General features: G+C 32.0%; 1 protein-coding gene across 4 annotated transcripts in view; it reads right to left on the reverse strand.

The window, feature by feature from the left end:
- LOC127720376 (uncharacterized) overlaps nt 1-18194 on the reverse strand; it is a 63478-nt gene that overhangs the window by 28829 nt on the left and 16455 nt on the right. For all 4 annotated transcript variants that reach the window (XM_052226956.1, XM_052226954.1, XM_052226955.1 and 1 more), the window contains exons 8-17: nt 15270-15382; nt 12427-12667; nt 9742-9779; nt 7543-7671; nt 6430-6514; nt 5174-5305; nt 4445-4557; nt 1725-1828; nt 942-1239; nt 315-400 (exon numbers count right to left, since the gene is read on the reverse strand). In XM_052226956.1, coding sequence (XP_052082916.1) covers nt 315-400; nt 942-1239; nt 1725-1828; nt 4445-4557; nt 5174-5305; nt 6430-6514; nt 7543-7671; nt 9742-9779; nt 12427-12667; nt 15270-15382 — 1339 coding nt within the window. The remainder of the gene's footprint in view (nt 1-314; nt 401-941; nt 1240-1724; nt 1829-4444; nt 4558-5173; nt 5306-6429; nt 6515-7542; nt 7672-9741; nt 9780-12426; nt 12668-15269; nt 15383-18194) is intronic.

Raw genomic sequence — 18194 nt, forward strand, 5'->3', positions numbered from 1 at the left:
TTCTTCTGACTTATAGTATCAATTTTAAATTCTAGATTTTTTTAATTTCACCTAAGTACATCCTTAAATATTGTTTTTGTTTCACCAAAATATTTGTAGCTCACAAGTTCCACTAGGAAGAAAATAAATTTTATGTTCCGAATTATAGTAACATGTTGCGATATGTTACATCTATGCTCTGCTAATGTGCTGGTGAAAGTGTTTTAAGTGTTGCATTGTTTACATCGCTTACAATGGCTTAGAAGTTGGTTTAGATTATAAAATGTATTACAGTACTACAGACAATTTAAAAAATAGGAAAACTCTTCACTTACCAAATTAAAGGACCTGCCTCCATACTTATCATTAATAAAGGCAACACAATCATGTGCACAACAGCAAGACCAAAGAAGCACACACTCTAGATAACAAATATGAATAACAAGATTTGAAAAAAATATATCCAATCATTGGTATCTTCTTATCTTTTCACTTAAGTTAACATTACTTGTCTAAATTATTGTATTTTTCAAATTGGTAACTTTGAGCCAATCAAAAAAGGTTGAAAATGTTCACAGAACATTATCTTCAAATTCTCCAGTGTGTCGCTTAAATACATGTTTGTTTTATAATTTCGAAAAACGGTTGTCTCAATTTTATCGTTTTGTTGCATGAAACTAAATACCATTACATCAGTTTTTACATTTTATTCCTATTGTAAATATTATAAATATTTGTTTTCAATAGATAGGCAAAAACAGCCATATGAAGACGAAATTCTCTTCTTCTGGATGTTTATTTTTGTATTTTCTTTTGTTTTATTGATAACAATACACACTTAATTTGTCTTGAGAATCAGTTGTCCCCCTGCTTTAATCAAGTCCTTACTTTTAATTTAAGCGTAATTACAGGTATTCTTTCACATATATCTTTACTGATGATTACTATAATCCTAAACTAACCGTTTGAATATCTAACTTTTCTGTACCGTACCACATTTCATTTAAGATATTCTTCACTGTGCTGTTGTCGAGAAAAGTCTTATTTTGAGTCTTGATAGCATCCTCTATATATCCATGATTTACCAATAGCCGTCCAGCATGGTTAATATGGTCTCCCAATTCTTGTTCTTCTTTTTTTTCTGAATCTTTATCAGAATTGTGTAATTTGTTCTCTCTTATTTTCGTAGATACATCCTTTTTTTTCTTGTCAGCCTCGTAAATACAGCTTGTTATTCGAATTGCTCTCTGGGTAATTGCACTTTAAAAAAGGGTTACAATGCTAACAGAAAAACAGCTTTGATTTTATTTTTCGTAGATCTCGAATTGAAGGGTTATGCGCTATAAATTTAATGGATCGATTAGCATTTACCAGATTTATGATTTTTGGTCATATGGGGTTTTAATGTTTACAGTTATTGCTTTTTTTGAATTTAGATAACAAATGCAAATGTTGGGTCGTAAAAAAATTGTGAAGGAAATAAAAGTAAACATCAAAATATCCGATGATTATTAATTAGTTTATAAACTTTTTGTTGGCGCTTTGATGAGCTATACGTTTAAGTGTAGTGCTACATGAGTTTTCGCTCGTGAATCAACGTTGGTAAAGCGAATGGTGTATTTTATGGACCAAACACATGAAATGAAGTAAACTAAGGCAAGGATATTTAAAACATCTAAGATGTTAATGCTAATGGTAAAGTATGCGATACGACACAATACATTTCAAGGTTAAATTATAATTACCGTTTGAATCGTTGCAATTGCTCCTTCTGGAATGAATTTGTACTCCAGTGGCTGACTTCATCTTCTAAGATTACACATCCGATGAGAATATAACGAATCCTAATCTGAATTATAAAACATATCAATACAAGAAGATTTTAGCTGGTAAGTTATGTTAATATGCTTAACTTCTCATTTGAAGACATGTTTTTTTAACAGATTAATAGGTTTAGGACATCATTCGTAAATATAGATCATTATGCAGACATCTAATACGTTCAGGTATTTCACATCCGATCTTTTATGGTAATATTCTATACAAAGCACACAAATGTAGTCAGCATGGTCATTCACCACAAAAGCTAATCAAACCGTTGAACAGACTTATTCAGAAGGGATAAACTTACGATACTGTTGTCAGGTCATAAAAGATGGCATATTTTGGAAGTAACATTGATTCACTCGTAGGGTCTTTGCATCGGGAATAAACACATCTATTCTAAAACCAGTTGTTGGCATGATACGGATATGTTTTTCTCATATAGTTTATGATGGTATGATACTAAACCCCTTACGGGAGGGATTGTGCTTGATATTCATATGACGAAGACATAATCTTTCAATAAGTTTAATTGAGGTCTGGAGCTGGCATGTCTTTTTTAATTTATGTATCATTGTCGTTTTGCGTAGTTTCTCCTGCTTCTTATTCCGACATCGGACTCGGACTTTTTAAAACTAGGCTTCACTGTGCGTATTGCCGTGTGTTTGTTTAGTCAACATTGGCTAGGGGTAATGGAGGAAGGTTGAGATCTAACAAAACATGTTTAACCCCGCCGCAATGTTGCGCCTGTTGCAAGTCAGGACCCCCTGACATTTGTTAGTTTTGTATGATTTTTTAATTTTAGCTCATTTATATGTTTTGGAGTTAAGTGTGACGTCCATTTTTACTGAATTAGTACACATTTTTGTTTAGGGGCAGCTGAAGCTCGCCTCATGGTGCGGGATTTTCAACTATTTGGTCTGCTTGTTGTCTCTTTCATACAATCCACATTTCCGTTCTCAATTTGATTGAATAATTCCTCATTAAAATCCACGATGCATAAACTTGTAATGTTAACTAAATATCTAAATCTGTACAGTACACATGGTTATGATTATACAAGATGAGTCTAGTTGTTTTTTGTTTTAAATATACATTGTAGAAATCAATTTCAAAAACGATAAACAATCGTATTACATTATTTGAGTTTGATAATAAGTCTAAAGTTATTGAAAACTGGAATCATTGTAAAACATCTTTTTAGAAGTCTTACTACGATTTGTTGATGAATTAACACCTGTAGTTTACGTTACAAGATTGTGATTGTTCTACTTCTTTCTGATTTATCTTCAATGACAGTAAAAATAATCTGCATGATATAAACTTTAACCATATCAAAAGTATATAGGATGGACGATGCAATATGTCAAATCTTATCGACAATCCAAAGTTGAACAGTGGTTGGCACCGTTGTTTTATGTGTAATGTGAGCTTGAACCTTGGAGTTAAAGACGTATTCAATATTTCATTGCCCTTTCAAACATACTAGATATCAAAGATACCGTAGGATTAATAACATAAACTGTACCAATTTTTCTGCACCAGATGCACATTTCGACGATCAATGTTTCTTCAGTGATGCCAAAATATTTGAAAATCCAAAGCTTATTAAAAGGATGAAGAGCTTTTAACCAAAAAAGGACAAACAAACATAGCCAAAGCAGGGCAAGGAATCAGAGCTTTGCATGAGGGAGATACATTCCTTAATTTTAAATAATTTCAAAAATTTTGTAACAGCAAATTTTAATTACACAAAATCCGTATTTGTATGCCAGTAATTAGGATTAATGATTTGAGTTGAAGAATGCAATTGAGTTGTATTTTATACTATCATCTGCCTTAAGTAAGATACTTTAAAACAAGCTGTGTTGTATAAGGTAAACATGAGTATGGTGTAATTTTTCCATTTGAAATAAAGTAGAACAATCTTGATGTTGATGACGTAATAAAAACATCAAAGCTGACATTTTGTATTGAAGTGTCCTGACATTATCTTCTTATTTATTTGTCAATTTGACATCCTTTTGAAGCGATTCAATTTGTTTTTCTCTTCGAATTTCATGGGATAAAAAATTGCGTTAAACATACAATAACCCGAAGCAATGCGTGCTCGCTAAATAGGTTACTTCTATGTCCAAACATGTTGTGTGTTTTTTATACATTGGCTAGAGGTATAGGGGGAGGGTTGAGATCTCAAAAAAACATGTTTAACCCCAGCGCATTTTTGCAGGTCAGGAGCCTCTGGCCTTTTTTAGTTTTGTATGATTTTTAATTTTAGTTTCTTGTATATATTTCGGAGTTTAGTATGACGTCCATTGATACTGAACTAGTACATATTTTTGTAAATAGCCAGCTAATGCACGCCTCCGGGTGCGGGATTTTCTCGCTGTATTAAAGACTTATTGGTGGCTTTCGGCTGTTTTCTGCTCTTTGATCGGGTTGTTGTGTCTTTGACACATTCCCCATTTCCATTCTCAATTTTATTGTATAGAGAAATAACAAATACGTCATGATACGATATGAATATTGGTTACTTAAGTGATACACGAGAGGAGATTTTCTTTTTGAGCTACAAAGTCATTTTGTTTGAATGTAATTTCATATCAAATTATACATAACTTTGGTAATACTTTATACTTACACATCCTGTTTCTATCAGTTGTCGTGCACCAGCCTGATACTGTTTTTTCAACAGGGCGTATAATATAAGGCCGTACAACTCAGAAGTTGAAACCTTGAGTTTTAGTGTGCGTCCTGTTTAAAAATATGAATACACTAAGGTCATTTATGTTTGTTCATCAAAATCTAGCAAGAGCAAGAGCAAATCAAATAAATGAATAATAATATTTAAACATTTTATAGCACTAGAAGAAAATAACCAAATAATGTTCAGATTACAGTACATAAAGAAATCATGATTTAGCAGCATTAACCCTTTTCAGGTTAGTCCTGAACTGCCATAATATTGATCCCATATGATATGATATTAATTCAAAAAAGATAGTGGGAATAGTTTAAATCTTTGGTTCTGTCTACGTATGAAGACAAAAAAGGTATAAAATTCTGAACGAACGAAGCTCTTGATAGTTAAAACATCTTGCACGTATGTATCCCGTTTCAGCGGCAAGATGTATATTCATCTAGTACACTTTAATCTGTTCATATGCCAATTGCACCCCCCCACCCCCCCCCCCCCCCTAAAAAAAAAACAAAAACGATCAAAAATGTTTTCCTACAGACGAATCGACATTTTGAAATAAACATTCATTGTAAATATGGTGTAACGTTTGGTGTGATTTCACGTATACAGTAATTTACATCGAAATGTATAATAATGAATTATGTTTTCCTGGAAAAACTACGCACTCACTTTTTTTCTTTGGTTTATCCTTTTTGAAAAATCGTTTGGCTTTGGCTATTTTGCTAGTTATTTTGTTATCTTCATCTGTGTTCCCTACTTCTGATACTTCATATTCATCTTCTGAATCATCTTCTTTTTTTTCTTTGAGAAAAAAAGATGTTTCATATCAAATGTGTTAAAAGGGTTTATCGGCAACTTTTACATTTTACCTTTGATCTTACTGCCTCATACTTTTATGATCAAGGAAAGAGCTTGATACTAAAAAATATTAGGCAATGACGTCATATATCAGTTCAGCAACGTCAGGTGCTTAAGTCTATCCGCGTCAATTTATCAATGAAATGCACGCGACTTCTTTCATACAACCGAACAACTATCAAAACGTTTTGTACGCGTAAAAGTTTTACTCATATTTCATTTTACTTCATATTCTATACCAAAAACATACAGTTAACCTTTTTCTTTCCATTTGTTCATTTATGATAGCTTTCATTCATGTGAGATATGTTGGTTCTGGTTTTTTTAACTGTCAATGTTCAATTGTGAAGTGCAATATCCTAGTCTCCCTCAATTTATTCTTTTTCACGGAATATTAAATGCGATGATATGATGGAGGCATACCGAAAGACAACACTGTTTACCGGTCACACGAAAACGTTAACTTCCTTTAAGTATGTAAATAGTTTTGTCCCCAATATGTATCCGTCAATTGAGGTTTTCTTAACTCTTGTTGGTTGAAATATGGTTTTGGATCAATGTTTGACAAAGAGAGGCAAAAGATACCTAAGGGACATTCACACTCAAAAGTCGAAAATAAACGGAAAACAACAACAGACAAAAAAACATAAAACAAATAACATAAACAAAACACAACATAGAAAACTATAGGGTAAGCACCATATACCCCACCATAATTTCGGGATGTTTGCATGTGCTCCATAGGTAGATAGATCCTGTTTTACATGTGTCACCCAGCGTCTTGCTCATGATGATACATACTCGGTCATAATTCTAATTTTGTAGTGACATCCAAATGAAAAAAAGACGTTATGGTAGCTTCGACATTTAGAACATATCCGTTGTAATCTGTGACAAGCCTTGTCTTTTCTTTATTGAAATTTAAGTAGTAAACATTGTAAAAGGATCGTATCCTTATTGATATAGTGTTAGTATCGTTTTGTACACTGTGGTTTTCAATATCATACTGTAGATATGTTCATGCTTAGACAATCAAAACAGATTCACATCAATAACTATATAGATACCTCGAAAATCAGGAGCTTTGTATGCCATATTGGTCATGGATTTTAGATAAGACCATAGGCCGTTTTTAATTTCTGATGTCATATCCTTTAATTAAAGAAACGAACATATGTTTTACAATAATAATCAATATAAAGCTCTTTTGTGTAATCATTGTATCTGAAATAAGTAAAGCAAATACAAGTCAATCAATCATCATCCGTAATAAATACTGGTATATCTTTTCCCAATGTATGATCCTTTTTAATTTTATAAAACTGTTTTCTTCCATAAAAATAAATATATTTTCTGCAATATATTTGGGTGTAGGAGATATAATCGTACATGTGTAGATATGACGGCTTATTATCAAAGCATGCATGAATACCCTAATTGTAAAGGTAAGTTACGTTAAAATGAGCTCAATCAATAGTGATTAAAATATACTTCAATTTATATACTCAAGAACAGTTGGCCTCCGACTATTCCATTGACTCATGTTCTCACTAAATTCATGTGTTGCTGCATAATTGTATTTGATTGTGATTATGGTTTATACCATACCTTCTGTAGTGTAATTCAAAACGAAATTCCTACTCACTGAAACAAGTATCATAGAAATGAAAAACACGGGAAGAAAATATTCTACATTAAAGGAATGGTAAACACATAAATGAAAAAAAAAAACAACAGACAAAACCATAATTACAATAAGACAATTAGGGTACTAACACGCGAAGATTCTCAAAACACAATAAGGAAAACGAAAATATTTTTTCTGTTAGGACAATACTCGTAGATCTGTTTTAATTGTTTACAGCACGTGTAACACTCCGAAGTTCTTTTGTTTGCAATGCTACGGTTTTGCGAACTGTTTTTTTACGTGTAGATGTGAACATGTGTTGTTGATGATTTGTACTACTGTGTTGCCTTCACACGATAATTTATGGTATTATTTCATAACAAATCATTTATAACAATAAGTTGAGTTGTTTGTCTTAAGTTCTTGTAAACTTTGTAAACAAATAATCACACAACACTTCTGTTAGAGACCATATGTTACCCTCCAGATAGCTTTTTTTATTTATTGTGAATTGTGGATGATTTGAAATATACCCTACATCTTCTATTCCTACCTCTTCATAAATGTATTCCAGTGATCTACAACCAAAAGACGTTTTGATATTCTCTTTTGGTATCCTCCACTTTCCTTCCTTTAAAAGGTACATCGATAAGGCGTTCGCATACATTTTAGTATATGATCCCTGAAATTTCAATTACTTCTTATTTCCTGATTTTGTCATTGCAATATATATTAGTAGATGTCAAAAGATTTTAACATCCATCTTGATACAATATCAAATAATGCTTGTAGTTTCTGAAACAAGCTAAAAGTACGTAACGTGTTGATAAAAATCATGCCGTTCACTATTTCACCTGCATATACTATATGGTGACTGTTGTACTCCATATGATATTGAAGAAATCAACATCAGTTGCAATACAGATAAACAAGATAGTGTCCATTACCAAAAGACAAACTTAAAGAAAAAAATAACTATTAGGTGTATGGATTCAAATATAAATTGGCGAATACATAGTGATCCAGAAAATAATAGAGACGACGTGGCAGTAACTTGTGTAGTAAATGTATAACCTGCATCACTATTTTAAATGAGACAGTATCGAAGGAAACACTATTATATTTGTTTGTTCCAAAATCAATTACCTCAAAAGCTGAATGTGAAGTACTATTTCTATTCAATTTTGCATGTGGACGAATACTATTTTTGTTAGCAAAACATTTGACCAATGTATGAAATGATTCACCATGCTGTTTAAGTTCCTGGTAATGAACATATCATTTCAAAACGCGGATATGGAACAAACTGAGAACTTAAAACTTTACAAGAAGAACCCAACATTTCTTCGTCACTAAGGGAAGAAAATATAAGAAAAAGAAGGGTTGTATCATAAATTGTGTGTGATTAAAACACTGTTAAATTTGAATATCAATTTATAAAAAGTGATTTGGTCATAATTTTTGTTTATCTTAGTAAGAAAAAGTTTTTATAGAGGTTATGTCTTTATATTTGCCGGTATTGTTAACACTATAAACACGCATCAAGCGACGTTTTGTTGGTTCGTTATGTCAGAAGGTTTCGCATCCAACGGAATTCATAACAGAAAGGCAGTATCTGCAATAAGACAAAGCATTCATGTCCCATCGGAATACCAATAAACATGATAAAATATCGGTTGGCTCTATCTTAAACACAAACAACAATTTTTTCAGGCGAATGCAAAACAAAAATAAAGATGTTTGAATCATTCCTATGTTTTTAACATTAAAATAAATCTCGATTAAATCTCCAATCTTTTGTACTGGATACCGGAACTCCAAAAACATTCTTATTAAGTGGGTCGTCAATATGTTGTACTAAAAAGTTGTCTAAACTTGTTTCACCACTATTATTTCTGCAAAACAAGATGAACTTCAGAAATAATGTGAGGAGATATATTCAACAAGCGGTGTCAATCAGATGCAGATTCTGAAAAAAATCTAAAGATCTACTCCAAAATCACAATTTTTACAATGTTGCGACTTTTGTTTTTTCTACACTCTACACTGCTATTCATTATGCCAAATGATTAGTTCGACTTCGTCGATAAATTAAACATATTTAAAAAAATATAAGAGACATAGATACACATAATTTTTTATCTTGTTTAAAGTTAGAAAACATCTTTCTCAGTTAAAAACCACACTCATACTAAACTTTAAAACAACGAAGATGATATCGTCAGAATTCTGGACATTTTTAAGTTTGGTGGATGGATATTTAATCAGATAGTCGGTATGTAAGTTGATTCTTGTTGTTCAGTCATCGTAATATCACAAATTATACCGCTATTATGTGACGTCATAAACTGCATCATCGTATCCATAACAAATTAAAGAACTCGTTATAAATTGTATGCGCTCGACACACTTTTTCTATTACCTTCATCAGTATAGCTGAAAGCTGAATATTTGAAAGCCAATGATGTATTAGAACCAAAACCGTTGAAGAACTGTAATACTTAACAAATTGCATAATCGTATAAACTGGGAGTTGAAACATTAGTTTCTATAATTTGCATAAATACATAAATTAAGACATTAAGTGCATTATTTAGAATTTCTGAAGCCGGACAATGACACATATCATAACACCATATTTGTGTTTGTTGTAATATATTTCATTTTTCTGAATGATATTGCTGATGAAAATATATCTAGAAAAGCGGTTTGAACTCATGTCACTGATTTAATGGTATTTTCATGTACTTACAAAAATTTTATCTTTAATTGATCCTGTTTCCATCGACACTGTAAATATCAGAAGAAATAACATAAATATTGCTAAAATGGACGGAATAAAAATATAAATAAGATTGATTAAACAATTCCTGTTACCTTATTTAAGGCAGATCAAACAGCAGGTTCTCATTTCTAGTACAGTAGCATATATGACAATAAGGTCTTAAACTAACTGGTGTTAAATCGAATGAAACTTTTTTGCCTTTTTTACATTTGGTTTGATTGGTAGCACAGAACAAGTGCTGCAAAAATTAAAATCACAAAAATTCTGAACTCCGAGGAAAATTCAAAAAGGAAAGTCCCTAATCAAATGTCAAAATCAAAAGCTCAAACACATCAAACGAATGGATAACAACTGTCATATTCCTGACTTTGTACACACATTTTCTTATGTAAAAAATGGTGGATTGAACCTGGTTTTATAGCTAGTTAAACCTCTTACTTGTATGACAGTCGCATCAAATTCCATTATATTGACAACGATGCGTGAACAAAACAAACAGACACAATAGGTAAAAATGTCAAAAATAGGGGTACAGCAGTCAACATTGTGTTATCATCTTAATCACTATGAAAACAAACAAATGTAACAAAGAAACACAAAAAGGCATACATCAAATTTAACATCCTCATTTTGCTTTTTTATTATACGATTTTATTTATCTATGTATATCCACCCATAAAAGATAGAAGATGGAAGGTTTTAAGTACTGGCGTAGAATCGCGCGTTTGACGTCACACAGGTAGATATAAAATAATGTTGTCGTTCAAAGTATGACGGGATACATAAGTACAGTGTCACGTCAAATGGATATCACAAAAAAACAGACTTAATAGTAAAAGTAATATTAATAAAATAAAATAATCTCTCGTTCAAAGTATGACGGGATACATCAGTGACCTTAAAACATGTCAATAGTTTAGATGTATGTTGAAATTATTGATAGATTTCTAGCAGTTCAACACTGTTTGTATACAGTTTCCGGACACATTGCGAGAGGATTGTTATACGATGATATCATCAGAAAAGGTTATAGAACATTGTACCATGATTTAACGAAACATTTCGTTCTCATATCTGATGAAATCTGAATACCGTTAAATGCTTTCATCCCTCAGTTTTTTGTTTAACTGCAAACATTCCAAAACCACATTCCTGGCATACCGAGGTCAGTCACGATATCATTCGTCATATTGGACAGGTTTGAAACTGTTTCATTTGCATTGTCAGCTCCTGACAGTATAGTCAACCCAGCAGTAAGTCTATTGAGTATTTTTAATGCTACTTTTTAAATCAAATTGTCAGTGTGGTTTCCTCGACGAGACTGAGAAAAAATGCGATTTTGTGCCACACATGATAATTCTTATTGAGATATTTTTATTCAACCAATATAATGCTAGGATGCCGCTACTAGAAAATATTATATCTCTGAATGTTTCATAAGTCCTGTAGTTAGAATTCTTTTTTGGCATTATTTTAACAATACTATAATTAGATTGACTTGTCTTACATACGGGAGTTTTCGCTAGCTTTAAACCACCATTATCGTCGGCAAATACCTAGTACCTAGTCAGAAATATGGCAGTTGTTTTTCACTTGTTCTGTTAATCGATTACGTTTGATTTTATCAGTTTTTATGGAATTATTCTTTTTTAATTTAATTGGTGTTGAATGCATTTAAAATTCATATTTTATTATATTTCTGACTGATTGTAATAAAAAGAAAATCAGGTTTTTCTGCCTCATTATCCATAATCAACACACCTTTTTGGAAAACTTAGTATTCAAAGCTTTTCAAATTCATATTCAATTATATTTCACTCGCGTCTGACGTCATAGATTATAAGCCTGGTATATTTGATTATATAGTGGTGGGAGTTCTAACAATGAACTGATTGTTTCAAGCAGTTCATTATTGTCACTAAGAAATTCGAAAGACAAAATTGACCTTAAAGCTTGCTTGTTCAATATTCAGGATTATATTTTTTAACATTTTAACGACAAACAACCCAACACTTACACAAAAGAAAGGAGGACTAGACATATAAGTCATTTAATATTAAATATACAAATACATCGATTTAAAACAAAGATCAAAAGAAAACTTGATTACAATTTAAGCGCGTGAGAAATTAGTTGCTGTGAATTATTATTTATGTTCGGGGATAGCAAGTATCTTGGATTGAGGAAAACAAAACTTGTATTTTCTTAGATATTTGATGTCGTAGTGTAACCATACATTACAATTTATGTTAAAACAAGAATAAAATGTATAACAAAAATACCAAACTAAAAGTTTCATTAAAAAAATGGAAGTCTATACAAGCTGACAAAATCAAACGTTATAAATTAAATGAAGTAGTGAAAAATAAACATTTGTCAGCTTAATCTCTCATTTATATAACAGTTGTTTATAGTTCCGTCATGTTGACATTGACCTATACACAAGAACTCAACTAAATCCCATAAATAATTACGGATCCACTGCAGCAGTACTTTGTTAAGCCATGCAAACAGTTCTATTCCGTTTTGGTATTCAAAAATATTACTATAACTGTGGCATGGTCATCAAAGAATGTTTGATGATAGTTTTGCATTTCTGACAATGGTTATTTATTGATTATATGTATCTTATTTTTTCGGAAAAAAACATACCTCCGATTAAAAGACAGCAAACGAGAGCATCTAAAGTGTCCCGAAAGTCCAACTGAATCTCTGAAATTACAGCTATTTCATCTGGATCATCCTCTCCGTCATATTTTCCCAATGTGTAATCCCTTGGTTTGGATGTCTTAATGCTAGATGGATTTTTTATGTCTGTTATGTGTTCTGTCATCTGTACTGACCCATAATCTAGCTTCTGATGAGTTAAAACGCTTACATCCAAGCTTTGTTTCTGTGATATTTTTATAAATATCTTTATTACAATAGTCTTAATAAATCTTAAGACGATCAGATATTTATCAAATTGTAATTTTTTTTTTTTTTTGTAGACTCAATGCTATATAGTCAAGACTGTGTTTTCATACATTCATACATATCAAAATGTAGTACTTTGTGCAAAAACATTTTCAAAAAATATAAACACCCCTATTATCAAAAAGATATAGTTTTTCCTATTAATGTCGTTTGTATAAAGTACATTAAGATCTTTTGTCCAGAAGCTTTCTTGAACGACAGTTATCATTCATGTTAATGTTTTATACAATCACAAGCACTTTCATGCGGTTAAACGCATCACTGTTTTAGTCCGAGTCTCTGAAAAAATTACTAACTGAGAGAAGTGGCAACTTAGATATATTAAATTCTTTAGTATCTTTTCGTGGCCTTACTGTGGAATGTTGATAAACCATGCATCAGCAGGCAACATTTGTAGCGTTTGTAATCAAAAGACTTACAATCTACGGATATTTTATTCGGCATAGACTCTTCAGCTCTCACCGATAGGCTCAACATACTTATGAATTGCCCAAAAGCTATCATGGGGAGGGGGAGGGGGGGGGGGGGTCTCAGGAAGATCTTGGAAAGTTTAAGATTCTTGTCAACGAATAACCTATGCTCATTAATAACACCGAAGCTGGTTATTTTCCTGATGACAAGAAGCAGTGTTTACAAAGCAACCAAAATTTGAATTATTTGTTTTTAGTTTCATTCTTTTCAACTGTTTTTAAGATCAATATGATAATAAAATATTAATGGATCAAATATGACCACAATTGATACTGCCGTACGCAAATGAAAACAATTCGATAGATGTTCGACAATAGAAGACACGTTTTTCGAAAAGTTAATATGCGTCATCGATGATACAATGAAAGGAGAATATATATAAGCTCCTGAAAATGCAAAAATTGTAAATGTGTGCAAGCCTTCCAAAATCATGTTAATTGTATTAATGATTGATTATGTTAATATTAAGTGAACACTTTAGTGCAGACATGTCATTTGTGTAGTCATCTTGACGTCACAAACATGTGGACATTTTTAACATAGTATGATCAACTGGTAAGTGAAATGTTACTTTTAATCGAAATGTATCTTACTTAAATAAAATTAGGCACCAATAAAAAGGATCAAACAGTACATCACCATAGATAAAGGAATATAACCAATACAAATTGAATAGCCCAGTTGTAATCACTAATTCTAAAGTCGTTCAAAGGACATCACTAACTATTCATGCACGCTGATTTATGCAAGTGAGGTTAACGTTGATAAATTCATATGTATTTTTTCAACATAAACAATGTGGCTTTACCACATAATTCATTTCCTCTTCATTTGATACTTAGATTACTGAAAATACGTTCTACATAGTTAGATATGTATGTCTATGCGCGGGAACTAATTTGCGTTAAGGGCGTACTGCTTTCCAGTATTACCTTTTTGCCCAGGCCCGATTAAGTAGTGTTACATCGTACAAAGTCTTTTTGAATTTTTTTGAAAAGAATTCCGCTCCAAACAGTGATAGGAGATTTCTAAAACTTGCAATGATGTGAGAGAGTTTTTTGTGTTGCCCCATGTCGAAGGCCTATATGTGACTTTGAGCTGACTGTATACCCAATATCCTTTGTTTTTTTTTTCTATTAAATATCCGTATGAACATGAACATGTTTATGAAATATTTTTGTAATTAGATCAATTTATCAGCTTATGCAGTAATTTTGATAACTTTACATTTCGTCGCTATATATTTGAAATCCAAGTACAATGGTCTTGCTTCTTATTCAACTGCAATACGATATTTCTACAATCTACAAGTTGTTGTCAAAACTGCACTGTTCTATCGATCTCAACATGCATTTTTGAATATAATGGCTTAGTCACCTAGTTATTTCAGAGAAAAAATATTTCTATAGTGTTGTATCTCCACTATTTCTCGAACATTTTTTATGCTAAATAATTGTTATCAAAATTATCTTAGAAGTACTATGATTAAATTATTTGCATAGTTTGAATTCAATCTATGACCAATTCTTAGCAAATCCATCTGTACAGAAATAGGAATATTACAAAGTTAAAAAAAGGTCTGTCTTTAATGGAAGTATATGGATAAGTTACAAAAAGTACATTGTTTGTAGTGAAATGTTCGATCTCCAAAACGGGCAGGCTTGATAAATCTAAGTTGATTGTCAATTAAAAAATCAAAAAGTTACTCTTCATGTACGTTAATTCTAATTCTGAATATCTTTTTTCTTGTCTCATTAAATATATATGATATTGAGCTTTTATCTTTTGATTTAAATTGTTACCACTATTAACCAATGGAAAATACATTATAGTAATTCACAACACGATTTAGTCACTAAGGTCCAACAGCCACTCAGTTGATAAAAATGTAATCGTTGTTTAATAACCTATATGCGGTTTCGAACACCATCGATAACAAGTATTTGTTTGAAAAAGCATAAGTAAAGCATAAGTAAATGAAAACAAAGACGAACTGTGAATGCATTAATATATACCATAAAGTTTTAATCATTAAACAGATTCATTACCTTTAATCGAATTATAGGTATTTTTGATTTTGCTGTACTTGTCATCACTTCCCTTGTCATTCCACCATTACGCAAGGATATGACGACTGGCAATACAGGTTCTTTACTGACATCTATTTATTAGAAACATGAAAGTTTTAGTTTACGTACATATTGAATGTTCTGTATTTTATAGTATGAATTTAGCTGTAACTGGTACAATAGATACTATTTAAATTAAGCTCTGAAAACTTCTATATCTAGATTCCAATTTGATATACAACAAAAAACGAAAGCCACTGAATAACAGGGTTTTAACCTGAGACAGACGCATACAGAATGTTGCAGGCTTAAACATGTTTTCTTACGTCAAACCCTCCTCTTATTTCGGACAGTGGCGTAACAGTTCAACATTTTAACAACCAATAAAACTCACTTAAGAAGGGCTTAAAAGCATGGAAAAAAAATACACAAATTACACCCAGTTCAGATCTGAGAGAACTCTCAGCTAGCTTTTCAACTGCAATATCTAAATTACCCCCCACCCCGAAAAAAAACCAAAACCCAAATAAAAAAACAATTAATGAACAGACTAATTCATGTACAAAACAGACTACCAAAAAACGAATTTGATATACAACAACAAACGAAAGCCACTAAATAACAGGGTCCTAACCTGAGACAGACGCATACAGAATGTTGCAGGCTTAAACATGTTTTCTGACGTCAAACCCTCCTCTTATTTCGGACAGTGGCGTAACAGTTCAACATTTTAACAACCTATAAAACTCAATTAAGAAGGGCTTAAAAGCATTGAAAAAAAATAATACACAAATGACACCCAGTTCAGATCTAAGAGAACTCTCAAATTAAAGCCAATAACAACTATTAATACAATAATGGTTCAAAGACATAAGTATCAATCAGTAAACATACAACAATCAAATGTATTTATTGTACAGACGTTATTACCAGTCAAAGACAAACCTAACCTTGGTCAATGTTAATATATAGGTATCAAAAGATTGAAGGACAATGAATGTACATAAAAGCAAAAACAATATCTAAAGACATTATCACAGTGATGAATTGGTAGCCATTATAGTTAGTTCATTTGAAGGATTGACAAGTTTACTCGAATCGTATCTAAATTTACGGGCTCGGTAAACAACATCACCGTAGAAATTGAAATATGCTATCCTTTTTGTAAGAAGTCGTCCCTCCTGTCCTCTTAATCTAGGAAATAACTAATAATTCGGAAAATATTTAGTTCCTTTTTGGTATAATAGCTCTTCAACTGTTTCAAACCGATTTGCGTTTACTTGAAGTGTGTTTCTTATTCTAGAAATAGGCGTATAATATACCGCAGACATCTTATACGTTCAGGTATTTCACATCCAATATTTTATGGTAATATTCTTTACAGAGCACAAAAATGTCGGCATCCACCTCAAAAGCTAACCAAACCTTTAAACAGACTTATTCCAAAAGGATATAGTTACGATACTGTTGTAAAGTCATTAAGGATTGCATATTTTGGTATTAATATTGATTCACTCATAGGGTCTTTGCATCGGAAATAAACACATTTATTCTAAAACCAGTTGTTGGCATGATACGGGTTATGTTCTTCTCATATATTTTAGGATGGTATGATACTAAACCCCTAACGGGAGGGATTGTACTTGATTTTTATATGCTTTCAATCAGTTTAATTGAGGTCTGGAGCTGGCATGTCAGTAACTGCTAGTATTTTTTGTTCATTTATGTATCATTGTCATTTTGCTGAGTTTCTTTTGTTACCTATTCTGACATCGGACTCTGACTTCTTTTAAATTGACTTTTACTGTGCGTATTGCTATGTGTTTCTTTATTCTACATTGGCTAGAGGTATAGGGGGAGGGTTGAGATCTCACAAAACATGTTTAACCCCGCCGCATTTTTGTGCCTGTCCCAAGTCAGGAGCCTCTGGCCTTTGCTAGTCTTGTATGTTTTTTAATTTTAGTTCATTTATATGTTTTGGAGTTTAGTATGACGTTCACTGAACTAGTACACAATTTTACTTAGGGGCCAGCTGAGAACCACATCCGGGTGCGGAATTTTCTCGCTGCGTTGATGACCCATTGGTGGCCTTCGGTTGGTGTCTGCTCTTTGGTCGGGTTATTCTCAATATTACCTATTATTTATTTCTAAATTATTTGAAACAATGTGATACTTGAATATCCACATTATTCATACATTTATATAAATAATACGAGGAGGTTATTTATCACGACTATTCCTGTTTAAACCACGTGTTACAATATGATGAAAAAGCGTCTTTATTTACCAGATGACACGGTCCAATCTTTATAAACAGGACGATATTTTAGACTTTGTATTAAAGCTTTTAACATCTCGGTCTTGAACGATATTGAGGTCAATCGACAAAACTTTGCCACATCGATCATATGTAAAACTCGATGATCTATTACAGTCTAAAGTCGAGAGAATTTTATTTCTATGCAGACCTCTGATATAACGGACGTATAATTAAAATTGAAACTTCTAGTTTTGTTTTGTATGAACACGGACTAAGAGATGGTGTTAAGTCTAAGCATTAGGAGGGATACCGTTTTGAATGGTAGGTCATCAGGTCATTAAATATACTAAATAAATTTCGCTACCATTGGTTTTTAATATAGATCGTGAAGCGTACCTATATTAATACGATGATAAATTCGTTGATGTCGATTAATACGTTTACCATGGTACCTAAATTTCAGTCGAAATATTCTTGAATGGCAATTTTTCTGGGACACTTTCGATTCCGCAGTACATATGAACCCAAGTCTTCCAGACATTCAGAAATTTAATTATTTAAATTCACAACTTGTAGGTGAAGCTGCTCAAACTATTGATGGGTTCGCATTGACAAACGTTATTTATAAGGATGCAGTTTACGTA

Source organism: Mytilus californianus, unplaced genomic scaffold (genome assembly GCF_021869535.1).
Source record: "Mytilus californianus isolate M0D057914Y unplaced genomic scaffold, xbMytCali1.0.p SCAF_11, whole genome shotgun sequence".
Lineage (NCBI taxonomy): Eukaryota > Metazoa > Mollusca > Bivalvia > Mytilida > Mytilidae > Mytilus > Mytilus californianus.